This window comes from Mesoplodon mirus (genome assembly GCF_964341445.2).
Source record: "Mesoplodon mirus genome assembly, chromosome: 9".
NCBI classification, from domain to species: Eukaryota; Metazoa; Chordata; class Mammalia; order Artiodactyla; family Ziphiidae; genus Mesoplodon; species Mesoplodon mirus.
In genome coordinates, this window is record NC_138985.1 from 101,737,322 (window position 1) to 101,757,815 (window position 20,494).

The 20,494-nt window shown below is 47.4% G+C and overlaps 1 protein-coding gene across 2 annotated transcripts in view; it reads left to right on the plus strand.

The window, feature by feature from the left end:
- TBXAS1 (thromboxane A synthase 1) overlaps positions 1 to 20,494 on the plus strand; it is a 153,361-nt gene that overhangs the window by 99,276 nt on the left and 33,591 nt on the right. For both annotated transcript variants that reach the window (XM_082631982.1, XM_082631981.1), the window contains exon 9: positions 2,864 to 3,178. In XM_082631982.1, the coding sequence (XP_082488108.1) occupies positions 2,864 to 3,178 (315 nt within the window). The remainder of the gene's footprint in view (positions 1 to 2,863; positions 3,179 to 20,494) is intronic.

The window sequence follows — 20,494 nt, forward strand, 5'->3', positions numbered from 1 at the left end:
CTGGCCGATGGGTGGATTAGACACCTACATCTATCAGGGTGCATATTTTTCTTGGATATAACCATAAACCAGCACTGTTGCAGTCCTAAATGGGCAGTGTTCAAATAGCCTCCGTGAGGTAGTGCAAACAAAAGAAACCCATCTACACTAATGCTCCTGTCCAGCGCACAGGCCCCAGAGAGCAGCCCTTTCCTCTGGCCTCTGGAGCTGGAGGTTAAGACAGATTTCTATAAGGCTCCATAGCCCTGAAGCAGCCTGGCTGACCCGGGATGAGAGGAAAGGTTGCCAGCTGCAGCTCTGCCACGGGGAAAACCCAACAGTGTGGATGTGCCTGTGCCCCACCTCCCATCATTGCCCCCACATGACTCCAGCCAAGCCACAAGCAAGCCTCAGGGACCACAGCTGTACCGCACCCGAGGAGTTTCAAACGTGCCAGCCAAGAGAGAGCCCGGGGATGCTCTGGGGTCCCCAGCTAGCATCCAGGAGCTGACAGAGCAGAGGATGCTCACCTCCCACGCATGCCATCGTGCCCTGCCCTGGGACCAGGCTTAGAGTCCCAGTTGTTGACCAGGCAACAGGAAGGCAGCTGGTGGAAAGCCAGCCCTCGTGGATGCCGTTTGGGAAGCAGAATAGTAGGGCTAGGGTGGAAAGAGGGTGGAAAGGGCCATTCTCTCAGCCATTCCCACCCGAGCAGACTGGCAGGACGCTGGGGCCTTGCCTCCTAAGTCTCAAGGTTCTTGCCACCCACAGGCTTAGCTGGAAGCCCTGCTGGAATCTCAGCAGACACCTGCCAAGGTCACAAAGCTGGGAAGCAGTAGAGCTGCAAATGTCTTATGTCTCCAAGGTTCCTGCTCCAAGTAGCATGCAGTTGCGAGCAGATCCAACACAGCCTTCCTCAAAATGCCCTTAGGGCGTTGCATGTTTATCTGTGGAGTTATTTATTGCAAAGCTAACGTGTGCTCGGCACAGTACAGGCATGGTGTGCGAGTGGGGTGGGGCAGGATCCTGCCCTGGAGATGCAAGCAACCCCACGTGACGTAACAACCACCTGAACAGATGCTAAAATGTGTGACATAGATTATTAATGCAATAGGAATTCAGACGCCAACCGGTTGAGAAAATGGTACAACAAGTAAAGTACTCTGAAATTATCACTTTTTCTGTTGCTGGTTCTAATGTTCTCCCTTATGCTGTTGAGTCCCATAAACTTCAGAAAAGAGTAACATATTGGTTGTCGCTCATCACATCAAAGAGCTGTTCAAAGATGGGATGTGCCAGGTACACACTGTGTCAGCCCTAAAGCAAGACGTAAACACTTCCATTGTTACGATTAGGGGTAGTAAAAATAAAAAGAATATGCAGATTGCTGATAAGGAAGGTAGGGGAAAATGGGAAGAAACCTCTAACCACTTAAATGGGGTAGGAGATTCCTGAGGATAAAAAGGACCCACATGAGGAGGCTAGGCTAAGGGATACAAAATACAGACTGGAGGCTTTGAAGACAGGCTTTACCAAAACTAGCTCCCTCCCCCACCCCCAGGTCCTGTTAAGTCCCTGCTGTGAGAAACACATGGCGCAGAAGTAAGCCCTGGATGGTGGGGAAGTGAACAGTGGAGCACGTGCTTTGATTTAAATCCATATGATGCTTCAGTTGCTTTTTTGCTGGAAAGACCAACCAGCCAACAATACAAACACGGATAAAGTAAAAAAAAATAAAAGCCCCCCTGGTTTTCCCAGCTCCTCAGCTCACTGTGAACTGTGGGGTACGGATGTTGCTAAACATTTTTAGCAAAAATGGACAAACATAATAAAAGATATTGTCTATGTGCTGTTCTTACAGAAATGAGATTCTACTAGGCATACTGTATGGCAATGTGCTCTTTTTACTTACTGAAGTGGCTTAACATCTTCTTGACTCAGCCCGGATAGAGCAGCCTCATCCTCTGTAACGGCAGCTTCACAGTCTGCTGCTGGCTGCGCTAGTCTCTGAACCAGCACCGCAGTGAGGGATGGGCAGGGGGGTTCCAGGTTCTCTCCATCTCAGACAACCCTGCAATGAAAATCCTCGTTCCTATTGAGCTCTTTTTTTTTTTTTTTTGCAGTACGTGGGCCTCTCACTGCTGTGGCCTCTCCCGCTGCAGAGCACAAGCTCCGGACGCGCAGGCTCAGCGGCCATGGCTCACGGGCCTAGCCGCTCCGCAGCCTGTGGGATCTTCCCGGACCAGGGCACGAACCCGCATCCCCTGCATTGGCAGGCGGACTCTCAACCACTGTGCCACCAGGGAAGCCCTCCTATTGAGCTCTTTAAAAGCTGCATGTGGACTTCCCTGGCGGTCCAGTGGTTAAGATTCCATGCTTCCACTGCAGGGGGTGTAGGTTCGACCCCTGGTTGGGGAACTAAGATCCCACATGCCGCACAGCCAAAAAAAAAAAAAAAAGAAGTGGAAATATGCTGTCCTACACATGAAACCTATATAATGTTATAAACCAATGTTACCTCAATAAAAATAATAAATTTTAAAGAAATTTTTTTTTTTTTTTTTTTTTTTTGTTACACGGGCCTCTCACTGTTGTGGCCTCTCCCGTTGTGGAGCACAGGCTCCCGACGCACAGGCCCAGTGGCCATGGCTCACGGGCCCAGCCGCTCCGCAGCATGTGGGATCCTCCCGGACCGGGGCACGAACCTGTGTCCCCTGCATCAGCAGGTGGACTCTCAACCACTGCCCCACCAGGGAAGCCCTAAAGAAAATTTTAATAAATAAATAAATAAAAGCTGTGTGTGCACATTGTCTTTTGTGCTTCAAGAAGCCTCTCTTATGTGACTCTAAGGCCAAAATATGCGCTTTCTTCTTTTGTTCCTTAGAGGCGGAGAGATTTCCTCCAAATGGTCCTGGATGCCCAACACTCCACCACCTCCGTGGGCGTGGAGAACTTTGACATGGTCAGACAAGTCTTCTCTGCCACTGAATGCACAGTGAATCCTGCCCAGCAACACCAGCCCAGACTCCTGTCCAAGCCTTTGACTGTGGATGAGGTCGTGGGCCAGGCCTTCATCTTCCTCATCGCTGGCTACGAGATCATCACCAACACTCTCTCTTTCGCCACCTACCTCCTGGCCACCAACCCTGACTGCCAAAAGAAGCTTCTGAGAGAGGTGGACCATTTCAGCGAGAAACATGTGAGTCCAGTTGTCCGTGATTGTATGTTCATAGAAGTGAAACTTATTTTTGATAACCATCTTGCTAAAATCACATTCTAAGTTTATAAGGGTGCCATGGCCCACCTTCTCCATCTCTCTGGGTTAACAAGTAAAATGGAGTGCTCAGAACAACAGGGAAAAAGAAAAAAAGAAAAGAAAAATTGTCCCATGCCTTCATGGTCTGGGGTGGTCCATGAAACCAAGCCTGGCTCAGAGAAGCTGCAGGGTCCCAGGCAGTCAGGGTCAAAGATCAGGGATGGGGAAGGAGGCCTGGTTTCCCAGTGCTCTGTCTGTGGAGTCTTCATGCTCAGGGAGGTGGATGTGAGCCAGAAAATGGAGCCAAGTGGAAGGCAGAAGCAGGCCTAAGGATGGGCCAAGTCAAAGCCGGAATGGAGATGGCGTGAGTGCTGAGGAATAGGTCTGTGCATGGAGTGATGTGAAACAGGGCCAAGTCCAGATTCTGGATATTCCTTCTAGATGGGGCTGCTCTTTGCTGGACTGGAAGCAAACTTCCAAAGGTGCTGAGCTCGGCTACTTTTTTTTCTGGGTGCTTATGTGTGTACTGCTTTGACTTATAAGTTGTTAAAGAAAGTCATTTAAAAACTCTGTGCTTTAAAAGGAAGACCACCGGGCTTCGCTGGTGGCGCAGTGGTTGAGAGTCCGCCTGCCGATGCAGGGGACACGGGTTCGTGCCCCGGTCCGGGAAGATCCCACATGCCGCAGAGCGGCTGGGCCCGTGAGCCATGGCCGTTGAGCCTGCGCGTCCGGAGCCTGTGCAAAAACTCTGTGCTTTAAAAGGAAGACCACCATAATAGAAATCTTTCTAGTACATTCTGATGTAATGACTATTACATGCACAATGTTGGGAGGAGGCCTGTTCAGTTATTGGAACCGTCAGAAATTTTTTTCATATATTGAGCTGAAAACTGCTTCCCAGGAGATTCCACTTCTTTATCCCACTGGGGAAAGTAGATGCAAGGTGAGCCTTATCTTTTGAAAACTGCATTACCTGTGTTACTAATTGCTTCAACTTCTGGCTCACCACGAGCTTATGGTCCACGTAAAGTTCTGTGACGCTATGACATCCGTCAAGCCCGGTGTCCCCAGTCCACTGTTTGGACCATTGATTTTCTGAGCACAGGTGCAAGAGTTTAGATTTATCCTTATTATTGCTCAAGTCAGCCAAAATAATTTTGAATCTTGATTCTACCATCTGTCATATTAGCAATTCCTCCAGCTCTGTGTCATCTGAGACTTGCTAAGCATGTCTCCTATTTCATCCAAGTCATTGATTAAAATGTTGAGCAGGACAGGTCTTCCCTCCAGGTTGACATTGATCTATTAATCAGTATTCTCTGGGCATGGAGTCTCAACAAGCCATGAATCCGTTAACCCTACTACCTACTTCCACCACCCATCTCATCCCATTTCATAGGTAGTTGTGGGTTTTTTTCAGTTGAGGAGGTAAAGGAGGAAGGACCAAAGATGATTGGGGTACACTACTGCAAGAGAAATAAGGGGAGCTGAAGGTATATTAGGATGCAGTTAGGGCAGGAAACAAAACCCCAACCCCAAATGATTTAAATACACACATACAAAGGAGGGAGGTACTTATTAATACAGATCATTGAGCAGCTTAGGGGTAGATGTGGCTTCAAGCAAATCTTTATCGAGGCTCAAAGATAGGCTCAGGTCCTAGTTTCTCCCCACTTCTTGGTTGTGCTTCCTTCATACTGGTCCCATTCTCAGTTGTGCCCTCCTCTTGAAGTCCCAAGCAGCCTGCTAAGAACACCTGGGACTACAGGTTTCCTTGCTCATAACCAATGGAGAAGAGAGCCTGTGACCCCAAATTCTCAGCAAGAGTCATCAGGTTCACTCTGGTCAGAATGCTTAAGTCACTGCCCATTCTTGAACGGACTATTGTGGCCAGGGGAATGGGGGCATGAATGGGCTTCAGTCAATCAATCCCACCCCCAGAGTCAATTGTACCCAAGTCAGATGTCTGCAGAACTTGGGAGAGCGATCTCCCAGAGGAAGCTCTGACAGCTATTCCAGGAAGGCGGTCAAGGCAGGAGAGGGAGTTTAGCCCCCTGGTCTCAAATAAACCAGAAGGCAGGTCAAACTAAAGACTTTTAAACCATCTAGAGAGTGATCAGCCATGTAGTGGACATGGTAGTGGGTTGGAGAGGGGACAACAGCTCTGAGAGATAGAAGTCATGATCCTCACCTTCAGGGAACTTAATTGCCAAATAAAACAATAAGTTACGTCTCTTACAACAATCCCTCCTTCCAAATGAACTGCTCCAGGGCAACAGAAGGCAGCACTTAATCAAGTCTAGAATGTGTGGTGTCATTCACAGAGCTTGGGGCTCCAGGAGTCTGTCCCACAGTTACACTGGTTACGTTCACCTGCACAGGGAGGGTTTCCATAGGCCTTCATTCAGAGGCCCTCACGCACACAACTCCTTACCTCTGACATGACCTAGACTGACCTTGACCTCAAGGAGGGTGATTTGATCTCACTAAACCCTGGCCTCCTTCAAATCCCCCCAGCCTAGGATGGGGGCTTCTTTACCCAGAGAACGACCTCCCATGAGGCTGTTCAGAAGGCTGCCAGGCACTGAGATCCCATGGGCAAATAAACAGATTTCAGGAGGTAAAGTTCTTCAAACTTTAGAGTACGTAAAATCATCTGGGAAGATTGTTAAGATGCAGAGTCCAGGGCCCTTCCTGCAGAGATTCTCATTCCATAAGTCTGGGCCAGGGCCCAGGAACCTGTATTTTAAATACGCATCCCAAGTGATTCTGACACAGGCAGTCCCTGGTTCCACCCTGAGAATACAGCCTTGGACTCTCAGGGTCCAAAGCCCTGCCCCAGCCATGAAAGCCCCTGGGTCATTTTCCTTCTCTAGGTAACAGGTGGGACTGTCTCTGAGAAATGGGAATATATAGAGCTGGTCTTTTTAAAAAATAAATTTGGTAGTCACAATAGTGTTAAAAGTTGTATAGCCTTGCACGTGGTACACACGCAGTAAATATTTTCAGGTTCTCTTTTCTTTTCTTTTTTTTACTGTAATCAGAGTTCTGTTAATATGGGCCATCTGTCAGAACATGGAAATGCAGATTAGATGTTCACACATTAGATATTTTCCTGAAAATATTCCTGAAAATTTGCATGTAAAGTATGACTTGTGATAATTTTCCTGCTGGTTTCCATTCAACAAATATTTTCTGAGTGCCAGTTAATATCAGAGTCAGGCTCCAGACCCTACACCCAAGGATGTTCTGACCTAATTCTTCCATGATATCCCTGGAGAGCCCTGCACATCTCATTAGATGGTCTTCCCTTGTATTTGTCAATGAGGTCACTGGATTTGAGCTCTAGAGTTTCTCTTCCCTGAGCCATACCCTTTTTTTTAGCAATGCCCTAAGAGAATCCAACAAAAGCTATGCTTTCTGCTGACAGTAATAGAAAACTCAACCGATGCTGGCTCAGAGTTTACTGACCCATGTAACTGAAAACTCCAGAGTAAGGCTGCCTTCAGGTATGGCTTGACGCAGGGGCTCAAACTCCGTCACTGAGACGCAGGTTTCTGTCTCTCCCCCTCTCTCAGCTCCAGTCATGCTGGGCACACTCCGTTCTTGGACAGGATCTCCCCTAGTGGTCTCAAGACAGCTGTGTAACCAGTATGTTGAACAGCCTAAGTGAACATGGAATCCTGAACATGGAATCCTTTTGTGTTTTTTCCAATTATTTCTTTTAAATATGCTCTGACAAATCTCATCCCCTTTCCTTGATGATACTTCGGACAGATCGCAAAGGTTTCTGTTCTCTTTGGCATTAAATAGCTCAGCAGTCTGGTCCAGGTTAAAACTTCAGTCTCAGACCCAGTTCAATGCCCTTCCATCCCTTAGCTCAGGCTGACCTATGGCCTGAGGAAGCTGTCTGGGGGAGGGGGTGTGGTCTGTTCTTCACCCACCTTCCTCTCCTTCCCCCGTGTCTCCTGTACCCCCATCTCCTCCCAGGGGTGGGGCTTCTAACAGATCCCTAAATCCTGCCTGAAGGGGGCTTCTCTTAGCCCCTCCCCTGTGGTATGAAGGTATGTGGCCTCTGGTATGAAGCGGACGGATGCAGGCGTTATTCAGAGGGCTGACTCCTGCGACCACCCCATATACCCCCACAGTTCCCTGATGGGGGAGGGGCTCCTGCCTCACAGCTTCTGGGTGCTGGGGTCTCCTGGTGGCAGCCAACCCTCTTAAGCAGGGTACTGGCAAGGTGGCTGGAGCTGACCAATGATGCCTTGCAGTATCTGAGTGGCACACAGGAGTCACACATCGTGGCCACACCCACAGGAGCTACTCCCTCTGCTGTCCCCACTCTGTGCCCTGACATATCTCTCCAGTTACTTTTCCTTTGCTCAAATAGGTAGAGAGGGGCTTCCTTGGTGGCGCAGTGGTTGAGAGTCCACCTGCCGATGCAGGGGACACGGGTTCGTGCCCCGGTCCGGGAAGATCCCACATGCCACGGAGTGGCTAGGCCCATGAGCCATGGCCGCTGAGCCTGTGCGTCCGGAGCCTGTGCTCCGCAACGGGAGAGGCCACAACAGTGAGAAGCCCGCGTACCGCAAAAAAAAAAAAAAAAAAAATTGGTAGAGAGGGCAAATGAACAATTGTGCTGCATCAGCAGGCGGCTGCCTCGTCTCTCTAGGAACGGTTCTTTTGGAGTGCCCCCCGACCTCCTTGACTCAGGACAGGAGAACTCTTCTCCAGGCTGAAGACCCCTTGCTCTGATACGTTTTCCTTAAGTCCCTCTCATCTTTTCATAGGCTGAGGATAAGGGCAGTGGACAGCTGGTTCAGGTCCAGCATGAAGGCAGAGTCTCTGTCCTGGAGGTTCTCAGTGAAAGTCTCGCAGCATCTCACTGACAGAGACTGGGTCACGCGCCTGCCTCTCAGCCCATCACCGGGGCTGAGGGGAATATGATGCTCTGAATGGCTTAGACCTGGGTCACTCCCCATCCCTGGAGTTGGTGCCCAGAAGGGGCCTCACCGGAGCCACTCAGAGCTCAAATGGAGGAGGAGGGGGTCCCTAAACCCCTGTTACTAGAAGTGGGGTGAGTGGCTGCTGGGTGGCCAGAAAACAGTGTGTCCACCCACGTACATGGAATCCATGGTCTCCAGATTAGAAGCTCCCACTTTCAAATTCTGTGCTATGCAATCACACTCACCTTTCCCCTGAACCTGTAAAAACCAGCTTTCCAAAGGTGAAGGTATAAATCCAACAGTGACTAGTACTGCCTGGCCTTTTGCATTTCTAAATGATGTGTACTTCTTGTAAATGATGTGGCCACTTCACACCAAGTGTCTGGTGATGTCCACAGAGCCAGCCAATGCTTCCTTATTGGTTAGAGTGATGCCCGGGTTGGCAGTTGGCCTCATAGCATCCTTTACCAGTGAAGACGGGAAATTGTCAGTGGTGAGGCCACTAATTCAGGGGCTCTCCTTGCACAGAACTAAACTTCTGGCACATATAGGGACACTCCAAGGCCATCCTTCACTATTGGGGATTATCTTGATACATGCTTTACAACCCACGCGTTCAGTGCGGTAATACCCCATCTCTCACCACCCTTTTTGACTCAAGTGGCCTTGATTGCTTTTCTCCTTTCAGGGCAGAGATCTCTGTTCCAGTAAAAAATACAGTTATAATACAGTCTATAATGCATGCCTCAGGGCTGCTTCTTTCTAGAACATGTATGTTTTCTCCCAAATCATCTGGCTTTGGAATTGTGTCTGGCCTCCCTTCCTTTCACAAAACTTTCTTTCTCAAGTCACCAATCTCATGGAGAACTCTTTTTTCCCCCATGTGTTTCCTTAGTCATCTTAAAGGGGAGGTACCTTCAATAGTGGAGGGGTGGGGAAAGATTTGGACCATTTGGACCACTTGTAAAATTGAGAAAACACACACATTATTTAATAAGACCTCTGTAGTATGGATGCTTCATTGTGTTCTCCAATATCTAATTTTGAAAAGGATGAGTAGAAAAAAAAAAAAACCTCTTTCCATATAAATTGTTTTTGCTAGAGCTTTAGCACTTTATGTTGAAATTATTGACTTTTGATCTGGCTAAACCATTCTCTTTCCTTCTCTTTGGTGCCGGACTGTGGCAGCCAAAATTTATGACCCATTTTCCTTCTGCTTAATTTGTTGTTATAAATCTGCTGTGCAGAATCCAGTTGTAAATTTATCACAAATTGGACTAGATTGATATACAACCTCTCTTCAGGATAATTTGAACACAGTTATGCCTTAGAAGGAAGGCCAAATTCTTAAAACTTCTCTTGAAGAGCTGCTTTGTAACCATTATAAATACCTAATTAAAATACAACTTTTTCTCTTAAGGATAAAAGAACATTCTATGCTGGGTATTTCAGCTGATTAGCTCATGCTGCTAATGTGAGCAAGGTTGAGGATTTGTTCCTTGAAGTAGCCAGAGGATCTCAAAGGAAAAAAGCATATTCTGTGGCTACACACACACACACACACACACACGCACGCACGCACGCGCACACAGAGTCATTTTGCCCCATCCAGCTGTTTCATAAATACATGTCCTTTTTCACAGGGGTAGGGTTGGGTGGAAAAACTGTGAATATCTTAACACAAATTCATCTTCACTATGGAAAAACAAAGTCTCCCAGTTTGGATTCCATTCAGGGTCAATCTTCAGGGTCATTTTCACAGGGAGTAGGCCAATCTTAAATTTGGTTTTAAGATTCAAGTGAAAAACTGGAAATGGGTTTTTCCCCGTTGAGAAGGTTTCCTGCCCTACGTCCAGGTCTGCTGGGGCCCTGCTGTCTGACAGTTTAGGAGGGGTACACTCAGCTGCTCCCCTGATTCAATCTCCCAGCCACACAGGGCTTAGTGGTTCTTGTGGGAGCTTCCCTTTCCTACAGATCCCATAATAGTACAACAGAACACAACGCAACGAGGTACAAAGCAAGAGATAGGAACAAAGAACACCTTACAGCTCTAAAGTCAAACTGTGAAACAGAGACGAGGACTGGGACCCTGGCACGGTGAGGGTAGTGTCCACAGACGGCAGTACCAGCCTCAGAGTGGAACGCCTCAGAATATAATGTACAGGGCTTCCCTGGTGGTGCAGTGGTTGGAAGTCCGCCTGCTGATGCAGGGGGCACGGGTTCGTGCCCCGGTCCGGGAAGATCCCACATGCCGCAGAGCGGCTGGGCCCGTGAGCCATGGCCGCTGAGCCTGCGCGTCCGGAGCCTGTGCTCCGCAACGGGAGAGGCCACAACAGTGAGAGGCCCGTGTACCGCAAAAAAAAAAAAATATATATATATATATATACGTATATATATATATACGTATATATATATATATATATATATACACACATATATATAAAATGTACATATGAATCCCCTGGGGATCTTGCTAAACTGCAGGTTCCGACGCAGTAGGTCTGGGGTGGGGCCTGAGACTCTGCATTTCCAGCAAGTTCCCAGGTGACGCTGATGCTGCCAGTCCATGGCCCACACTCTGAGCAGCCAGGTTCTAAACCCTAAAGACTGCACCTCCCTTCGTTGTGATGTGCGTAGCAAGTATTTATTTCTAATGAGAGCTAAAGTACTGATGTTCTCCCAATGATTTACCTTTTGTTAATAAAGTAAAACAGTTTCAAAATTATTCCAACGATAATGGTGTCACTCTCACTTGACTGAGTGAGAGAGAAAGTGATGCAGGAATTAATTCTGGATGTGTCTTCAGAAGTGTATTGCCTATAACCCTAAAATCATCTTGCTCCCTTAAATACAGTTGCCCCTTGAACAACACGGGGGTTAGGGGTGCCAACCTGCTGCACAGTCAAAAATCTGCATATAACTTTTGACTCCCTGAAAACTTAACTACTTAGCCTAAGTAACAGTAGGCTAACAAACTCAGCCTACTATTGACTGGAAGCCTTACAGATACCATAAACAGTCAATTAACATATATTTTGTATGTTATATTATACACTGTATTCTTACAATAAAGTAAGCTAGAGAAAAGAAAATGTTAAGAAAATCATAAGGAAGAGAAAATACATTTACAATACTGTCCTGTATTTATCAATACTGTAAGCTTACTTCGTCTGTTTATAAGACGGATCATCTGTCAGTACCTGCATCAATATTGTCTTATATGATACAAAACACCGTAGATGTTATAGGTGTTACTAACGCTAGACATCAAAAAGGAAAAGATAATGTTAAAAAGAAATTCATATTTATTTACAGGTATAATGATTCATGCATTGATAACGAAGAAGCAGCAATATGCTTGCTTTATGGTAGCCTAGCCTATATACTAATCGTTATAAAAGTTTGTATGGCATACAGTATTATAGTCACATTCATAATACAGTATTGGAAACATAGTTACACTTTTTAAAAAACCACTGACCCATGATGACAGGCTGATAAAGTTTCTCTAATTATGAGAGAAGCATACTGTATGTAATATAATTATTTGAAAGCAAAGTTATAGAACAGTAAGAAAACTAACACATTATAAAATTTTATATTACATATCACCTTTATGCCTATGTAAGGATAGACTAGTATCTACATATATTTCATGCGTGCATGACATACCTTTTTCTTGATTTTTTTGATATTTCTAGGCTACGTGGTTTGTAAGTTTTTTTTCAAATTGTCACAAATTGCCAACAATTTTTCCAAAATATTTATTGGAAAAAAACTGCTTATAAGTGGACCCGTGTAGTTCAAACCCGTGTTGTTCAAGGGACAACTGTAATGTCCTCTGGAGTCGGGGGTGGGGCCTGGCGGGGAGCTTTTGAGTTGATTTAAAGTTGTTTTCAAGGCAGATGAAAGTGGCAACCAAAGCCTTCTCTCCAGATTCACATGTAGACTGGGGATCTGTCACATTCGACAGGCACCCACCTGGCTGGACCTTTCAAGCAGGGAGCTCCATCTAGACCATATGCACCTCTAAGGAGCCCCTGGTGTATACGACAGCTTTGGGTGTCAATTGAGAGGCCATGTCAAAGCACCACGGTCAAAGAGAACTTCCCTGATGCTCTCTCCCCGGGGGGCCCAGAGCAAAACCTGTACTGCAGAAGCAGGGGCTGCAGTGGGAGACCCTGGAATGTGTCCAACTTGCTCACTTCCTGTCCTTCTTTCTGGAAGTGTCTGACCCAGAGAAGCAGACTCTCTCACCCTTCCCTGGCATCCCAACAACCAATACCAGAGCAGAGAAGTCTTGACAACCTACAAGAGGGGCCTCTCTGGTGTGTACCTGGATCTCCATCTTGGAAGTTAAGATTTGTGGCTACTGCTCCCAAAGCACCAATTCTGGGAAGGAAGAAGGAAGACAGGATGGGAGGCATCTCTGTGCCCCATCATTAGACAATGCAAGAGTCTCCAAAACAAGGTGAACAGCTAACCTGGACCGGGGACAGAGGTCTCAATTTTAAAGTTCTCAGATACATACACCACCCAGGGCTCAAATTCTTCCACATCGGTTGGAGACATTCAAAGCCCATGGCCACAGTGACCCCTGGGGAAACTGACCTGTCTTGACTTTGAACTGCCCCCAGGGGCTTCAGCGATGGCAGCCACATCCCCCGGGCTTGTGCCGTCCAGAACTCAAGAGATCCGGGCAGCTCCCTGGCCTCTTGCTGTCTTTCCTCTCCCTCCTCGTCGACCCCATTTCTCTGTTTTCTCTCTTTTCTTCAATGTTCGCAGCACCATTTAGCCTTCTTGCTCTCTCTCCTTCCCTGATTCTTATTCTGGCTCTAGGATCCAGAGAGACACAGAAGCTTCCCCACTCCGCCCCGTGACCCACTGCCAACTTGGGAGCCCCTGGCCATCCCAGAAGCCTGTAACTGCACGGTGATGTCCCACTATGGGTGCACTGTGGGTGGTCAAGTGGGAGGCTGGTTGGAAGCAGGAGGGACTTGCAAGTGTGCCTTCTGGGCCACCCGGCTTAACCAAGTGTGGCACTTCAGCACTGTGAAGTGCTGTGAATTTTTAGCAATTAATGCTCCAACTCCCACCCTCCCTTGAAGAGATGTTCCCCCTGGGAATGGGGCACACCAATCAGCATATATTTGGCATCTTTCATGTGGCGACTCAGAGTATTTTATATTCAATATCTGGGCCTCTAGAGGGGCCAGGCTTTGCAAAGCAAATAAGCTGGCGGCGTTGGTTCATATCTATCCAGAAAAGCGAGAATTGAAAACAAACTTGGGAAAGTGAACTCCACAGGTGAAGCTTGGTGTTCTGTGGGTCCACTTGGCATTGAGCTAGATTCTCAACCGAATGGCTCATTTATTTAACTACCGCTCACATTATGGGCTCTTAAGACATCAAAAGTATGCATTTTATTCCCAACAATTGGCTTTTGGAATAAACAAATAAACACATACTTTTTAAAAAAACGTCACTGGACTCTGTTGACCAGTGGCGGAGTAGGAACCTCAGAATGGTGACATCCCGGGCAAATGTAAAGACTTTTTAGATCTACCCATCACTAGGCATCAAATTTCGCCATTAGGAGGTGCTTCCTTTGTTTCAACACACATCCATTATTAAATGCCACTGCTCTTGGGAGGGGTGATGTACTCAAGTCCCCACTAGGGCATCAGCCCCATGAGAGCAGAGACTCTGCTTGTCACACTGGTGTATCCCAGGGCCCCCAACCGTGCCTGGCACACAGGAGGCTTGCGACAAATAGGTGACGAATGAATGAATGTTCACTCCTTTTCTAACTGGAGACTAACCCAAAGCAAATTTGAGGGAGGGAGTCGTAGGGAGGTTACTGCAAGCTAGAAGGAAGGAAGCAGACCAGAGTCAGCGAGAGAAGGCACTGCCGAGGGAGATGCGGGCAGGTGAGAGGGCACTCGAGGCCCCTACAGACCTAGTCGTGCTCCCACAGGGCTCCTGTGGGGCTCAGAACCTGTCATGCCAAGGAAAGGAGGGAACCTGGGCCCTCAGGGTCCAAGGAGACTTTAGAGGCCATGTAGGGCAGCCTCCCACCCAGGACCAAAATCTGAGAGAAGGGCATGCCCCTCTGCTTGAATGCTCCCAGGAGCAAAGAACTCACTACCTATCGTCCTCCCATTATCCTTGATGAAGCTCTCTCTTCCTTACTGAGGGTTGAAATCTGCCTCTGCTGATTGCCCATCCACTTGCCTTTTTCCTACTTCTCTCTCAGTTCATGGTATTTGTCCACTAGCAATCAGCAAATTAATAGTTTCTGTCTAGGGGGCCACTTCCACACTCACTCATAATCTGTCATCAGGCATCTCAGAGACAGAGAGAGGAAGGAAAATTGGGAAATCAGTAGAGGATAAAGAGACCTTTCTAAAATGTTTGCTTGTGGTCCAGACAGTCCATTTACTTTCAGTTTTCTGGTCAGTCTGTTTTGCCCCAGGACTGTGGACAGCATTACGTTTTGTTTTGTTGTGTGTTGTGTTTTCTTTTCCCCCCAGCATTATGGTTTATAGCTGAATATGGTACATGTGACAATATCAACCACGTGAGCCTCCTACTCCAGGCATAGGAATATTCCAGATCAGAGAGAATGTCTGACTCCCCTATGAATTGCAATGTGTAAGGTTTATAAAATTAAGCACTTAGAATTCTGTCTTCAAAATTTAAATATTTAGATTGGGTCTCTAGGACACAAAAGGCAACACCTGTTTCTCACTCGCTTAATTTGATTTTTTTTTCTTCTTTTTGGTAGCACAAGTTGATTTTCAAAGCCTCATTCCTTGAATGTTCCCTATAGGAGGAATGTAATTAAACTCCACTGGCCTCCCCCTGCTGGGACCAAGCTGGGGCCAGAGCTGTAGGAAACATAAGACAGATACCCTGCGCAAAGAATCCTTATTATAAGGATGAGAAGAGAAATCAACCTCCCTCTGGTTATGAGCAAGAAGCTTTAGAAGGCCACCCAGGCTCTTTTTGCAATGGGCTTAGTCTCCAAGACATTTTAATTAGTAATTTAAGACTGGAAGGAAGAGGATCAACTCCTCACCGCCTCAGTGATAGGCAAGGACTTCAGCTCCACGAGAAACTGGTTCAAGTGCTGAGAAGGAGGGAGGCCCGGCGGGAGGGTGGTTCTCGACAAACTTTTTCATGGAAATGGCACAGCTAGGTATCCTGCCCCGTCATTCACTGTGTTTGGGGTCCCACTCGTTGAAGGTGGTTCTCAGCCCTTACCGCGGACAGGCATCGCCTCTTGCTGAGATACCTGGCAGGTGGCGAGCCAAGAAGCGCTCACTTAGGGAGGGGCTCTCAATCACACTTGCACAAACCTCGACTTCTCTCTGACTGAGGAGCACTGCCCCCAAAAGTGTCAGGCCCAGCCCTGCCGAGGGCCCACATGGGGGCATAGAGCTGCTACTCACTGGCAGTGTGACGTGGGTGACTGGCATAATCTCTTTGTTCCTCAGTTTTCCTATCTGTAAAATGGGAATAGCAACAGTGTGTAGCTCCTAAGTCTGTCGTGAGGCCTAAATGAGTGAATCCATGTACGATTCTGGGCACAGTGCCTGGGTATTTAGATATATATCCCCCTCTACTCTCATCCCCTCTCTGTGGATCAGTTTCCTTATCTGTGAAAGGACTAGACCTCTTCTCTGCTGGCAGTGATGACGATGATGATGATGATGACTGAATGTTTACATGCCAGGCCCTAAGCTGAATATTTTACATACAAAAGTTAACTTGATTCTCACGATAACTTTATGAAGTAGCAACTATCACCATCCCCATTTAAATGATGGGAAAAGACAGGCTGTATAAGTCAGGGATCTCCAGAGGACCAGAACCAATAGGAGAGAGAAAGCGGGTAAGAGAGAGAGGTTTGAAGGAGTTGACTCCTTCCATTGTGAGGCTAACATGGCCAACATCGGCAGGACCGGCCAGCAGGCTGCAAACTCGGGCAAAATTCGATCATGCAACCTTGAGGCAGAATTTCTTCTCTAGGAAACCTCGGTTTTTGCCTTCAGCTGATTGGATGAGGCTCATTTCCATTATCAAAGGTAATCTACTTGGGGCTTCCCTGGTGGCGCAGCGGTTGGGAGTCCGCCCGCCGATGCAGGGGACACGAGTTCGTGCCCCGGTCTGGGAAGATCCCACATGCCATGGAGCGGCTGGGCCCGTGAGCCATGGCTGCTGAGCCTGCGCATCCAGAGCCTGTGCTCCACAACGGGAGAGGCTACAACAGTGAGAGGCCCGCGTACCGCAAAAAAAAAAAAAAAAAAAAAAAAAAAGGTAATCTACTTAAAGTCAACGGATTGTAGGTGTCAGCCACAACTACAGAATATCTTCACAGCAACACTGAAATTAGTGTTAGGTTAAATAACAGGGCACTACGGCCTAACCAAATAGGCACAAAAGACTAACCATCACAGAAGCATTCAGAAAATAAGCAACTTGTCAAAGGTCAGACACTAGGAAGGGCCTAGTCTGGACTGGAGCTCACATCTCCGGCCAGTTAATCTCTGTTCTTCTCAGCACTGTCTCTAGCGTTCATGAGTCTGCAGTTATTCCTCAATGGCATGTGCCCCGCCTCGGGGGGGTGGGTCAATGACAGCGCCAGCATTTCGCTAAAGAGGGGCTACCGGGCTGCCTTCGGAGATGAGTGGCTTGCAGTTGTGTTTGCACCACACATTCATGGCATTGAGAACATGCCAACTGCCCAGGGCACACAGCGTCACTGCCCAACTTTACCAGCGCCATCTTTGCCCTGTCATCCTGGCTCTCAGCCTTGAGGATAATACGTTTTCCTGGAAGATCCTGGGTTTCTTGTGGCTTTTTCAGGGTCCGTTCTCTGAGTTTATGAATTCTTTCTTCATGGCCCACAGAGTCGAGATGAAGAGCACGGGAACAGCTTCTTCCCTGATGCTCTTACATCCCTGGACGCTTACCCTACGAGGCAGGAACATTCCTGAAGCAGGAACATCGTACCCCCAGGCTGCTTTCTACCTCTGCAGACACCCTTCTTGGTGCTTTTCTCACTTTTCCATGAAGCTGATCTTGTCTCATTCATTGTAGAAAGTTCTCCTCCTGCCACCCCAGACTTTCTCTTTGGGTCCCATGACCCTGGAATTTCTCATTAGCTGCATTTCCTTGTACTTCACTGTCACTGTACTCTTTGAAATGTGCATCTGAGATGTTTGTCTGGCAGCCTCATTGCCAGCCTGCTCCCCACCCCACCCCGACCCCGTCTGTCCATCCCTAGTGCCACGGTGGAGAGGGGCACTGTCCTCCCTCTGCCTGGGTCTCTACTGGACGCCAGATTTGATGCTCTCCTGGCTGGAACCAGCTGTTAACTGCTGCTGAAGCCCTTTGCATCTTGATTTAGGCAAGTCCTTGGGAAATGGTCAAGAGCCAGGGAACAGCCCTGCATCCTGAGACTGCAGAGGTGCTGCCTGCCCCCCGCCCAGAAGTGGGCTCTTCCTGCCTGACCCCTCCCTGACATCACTGCCACATGCCGCTGCTACCCTCGGACGCCACGCAGAGCAGGACCTCCCCGAGTTCCCAGAGTCTCTGACTGAAGTGGGCTGAGGCCTGGGGTTATAGAGCAGACCCCAGCCCGCCTCGGTGCAGAATCTGACTTCAGGCAACGAGAGACGCGCTCACACTTCCTTCTCTCATCCACGCAGCAGCTCAGACCAAGGGCCCACATGCACATCAAGGCCCAAGAGCCGCCAGGGGGATCCCCACGTCCTTGAGCACTTACCAAAATTCCCACTTGCTGGGATCCACCCCAGAGGTTCTGACGTAGTTGGCCTGCCATGAATCCCAGGCATCCCTTCTTTAAAAGCCCCCAGGTGATTCTAAGATGCAGCCAGGTAAAGAGCCATTGCCATACTCCCATGAGGTATATACGCAAACTTAACTTTAACAGTGACCTCGGCTTGCATTATTAAGGACAAGACTAATTTTATAAATACGCTGCATAATGACTGCAGCTGCTTTTTGCTTTTTAGAAGGTCACTCACTCATCGGGTCACCAGAAAGCAATGGGTTTTCTGTGACTGTTCTGTCATTCAGATCCAGCCCATCCAGAGAGCCAAGAAACAAAAGCCCTGCCCGGCGAGCCCCACGAGCCCCACGACGTGGTTGCTCTGGAACACTCAGCAGACCAGCTTGTTTGAAAGAACCTCTTAGAATTACGGTCCTTCAGTCTGGAGGATACCAAACCCAAGAGGTCATCTGGTCTGTGCCCCACCTGCAGGAGCGGGAGAGGCTATTTCTCCATCTTACAGATAGGAGGACTGAGCCCCAGGGAGGTTCCCTCAGGCCACATCTTATCTCTGAATGAAGGAGGTGTGTTTCTGGCTGCCCTGGGCCTGCCCCTCCTCCATCCTCTCACCTTTCCCCGAAAAGCTCCTTTAATGATTCCCCAGCCTGCCCGCAAATTAGTGATTTGTAGACCTAAAAGATAGTAATGATGGTGGTCACCACCCTCATCATCGAAACAGTAAACATTTATGAAGCACCATAATCATTCATCATAAATTTTATGTGGTAAATAAATCTGACCTAACTCTATAAAGAAATAGGCCCTTGCAAACAAGGGATGTTACATTAATTACAAATCTTCCAGAAGCGTCTCATGGAAATGTCTCAGGTTCCATGACACACGTACCTACCATTTGGCGGTTTTGTTTCTGGGCTTGAATCTCTGTGAATTCCTTGTACAGTGTCAGGGCTATCATCCCTCTTCCCTGCTCTCAGTCTGTGACCTGTGGCCGGTTGTAACCCTCTGCTGTTTACGTGAGCTACGTTAAGGCCGGGTGCAGAAACACCCCATGTCCAGCTTGGTTTTATCCAGGAGTGCTCCTCAGGGATCAAATGTTCACTAGAGATTAATACTGATAATAATTATGATGGAGAGAAGAAGAAGAAGAAGAATTACTATTCATTGAACACATGCTCTGTGCCTGGTGCTGGACCAAGCAATTCTAACAGCCAATTTGATATTTTCGAAATATAGAAAATATTTCCCACTTTAGAGATTAGGAAAGTGAAACTTGGAGATTAAGTGACTGGCTCAAGGTGGAAGCAGAGCCCAGATGTGAACTCAGCTCCATGCGCTCAGAGCTCCTTGGCACTGTTTTGGGAATGACCACCTGGTCTGCAGGAGACTGTTCTATGACGGCAAATGGTTGGCCACAGCACACCTCTGGGATACATGTATGACCATTTTGCTAGTACTGTGACAGCCGGGTCTCTGCCAGGGTGTTGGGGAATCCCCAAAGTCCTCCTCTCTTGGGTGTCCCCTCCCTGTCCTCTGCCACCAAGTACCTAAGGACATTATCAGAATAATGGCTTTTTTTACTTGGATCTTTGGCTCTGAGAAACCAAGAAATCCTAGTAAGTCAAGATGTGTTTGTCTTTACCATAAAAACAACAAACAGATTAATTTATTTCAACAACCAATAGACAGATCAAACAAAATAAAAATCCATAGCAAAAGAAAGGGAAAAAACCCTAAGCCAAGAAGTACAGTTTCTTTTTACTTAACATCTGACAAATTTATATTCTCCCCACCTGCCCTTGGGTGTCTTAAACTTCTATTAATATTTCCACGTAAAAAAATTTGTTTCCATGTAAAATCTACCATATCAGGAATTCCTCTATTCATTCTGTCCCTTGGGTTTCAGAGAGACAGTTTCTTCCTCTGGGAATAAGTCATATGTCAAACCTGTCATTTATCACCATGTCTAGTAGAATATTTCTTCCTGTCCCTCAAATTTTAGCTTCAAGCCCACTTAATAAAGTCTGTGAATAGCCTGACAAACATCCTCCTTAGGCGCCATGAGATTTCTGGTGAGATAGGCCATAATCTAGCAAAACAAATCCTGTCTGTTGCTGGCATCTAAACAGTATCCTGTTATATGTCCATACTTGCTTTCCTTTTCTACAACTGGAATAAGGATGTAAACATCACCCATGCCTCCAAATCTTATTTCCTACAATGAATTTAAAAGCCTTGGAGATGCAATGCGGGTTTCTTCTGGTTAGTCCATTCATGTCCATGCAAATCAGCTGAAGTGAGAATTGGCCCGTGGGTTTAATCCACCTCTGCTGGTGCTCCCTCTTGGACAGAAGTTTCTAGAAATCAGCACTTCCTAGTTGACTATGTTAGGTCATTAGAGGCCTCTCCCTCTTCAGTTGGGAAAGTCAGTGACCAGAAAAACAACAGATTTCCCCCTTAGAGTTTGTTTTCCTTAGTCACTTTCAGAAAGTCAGG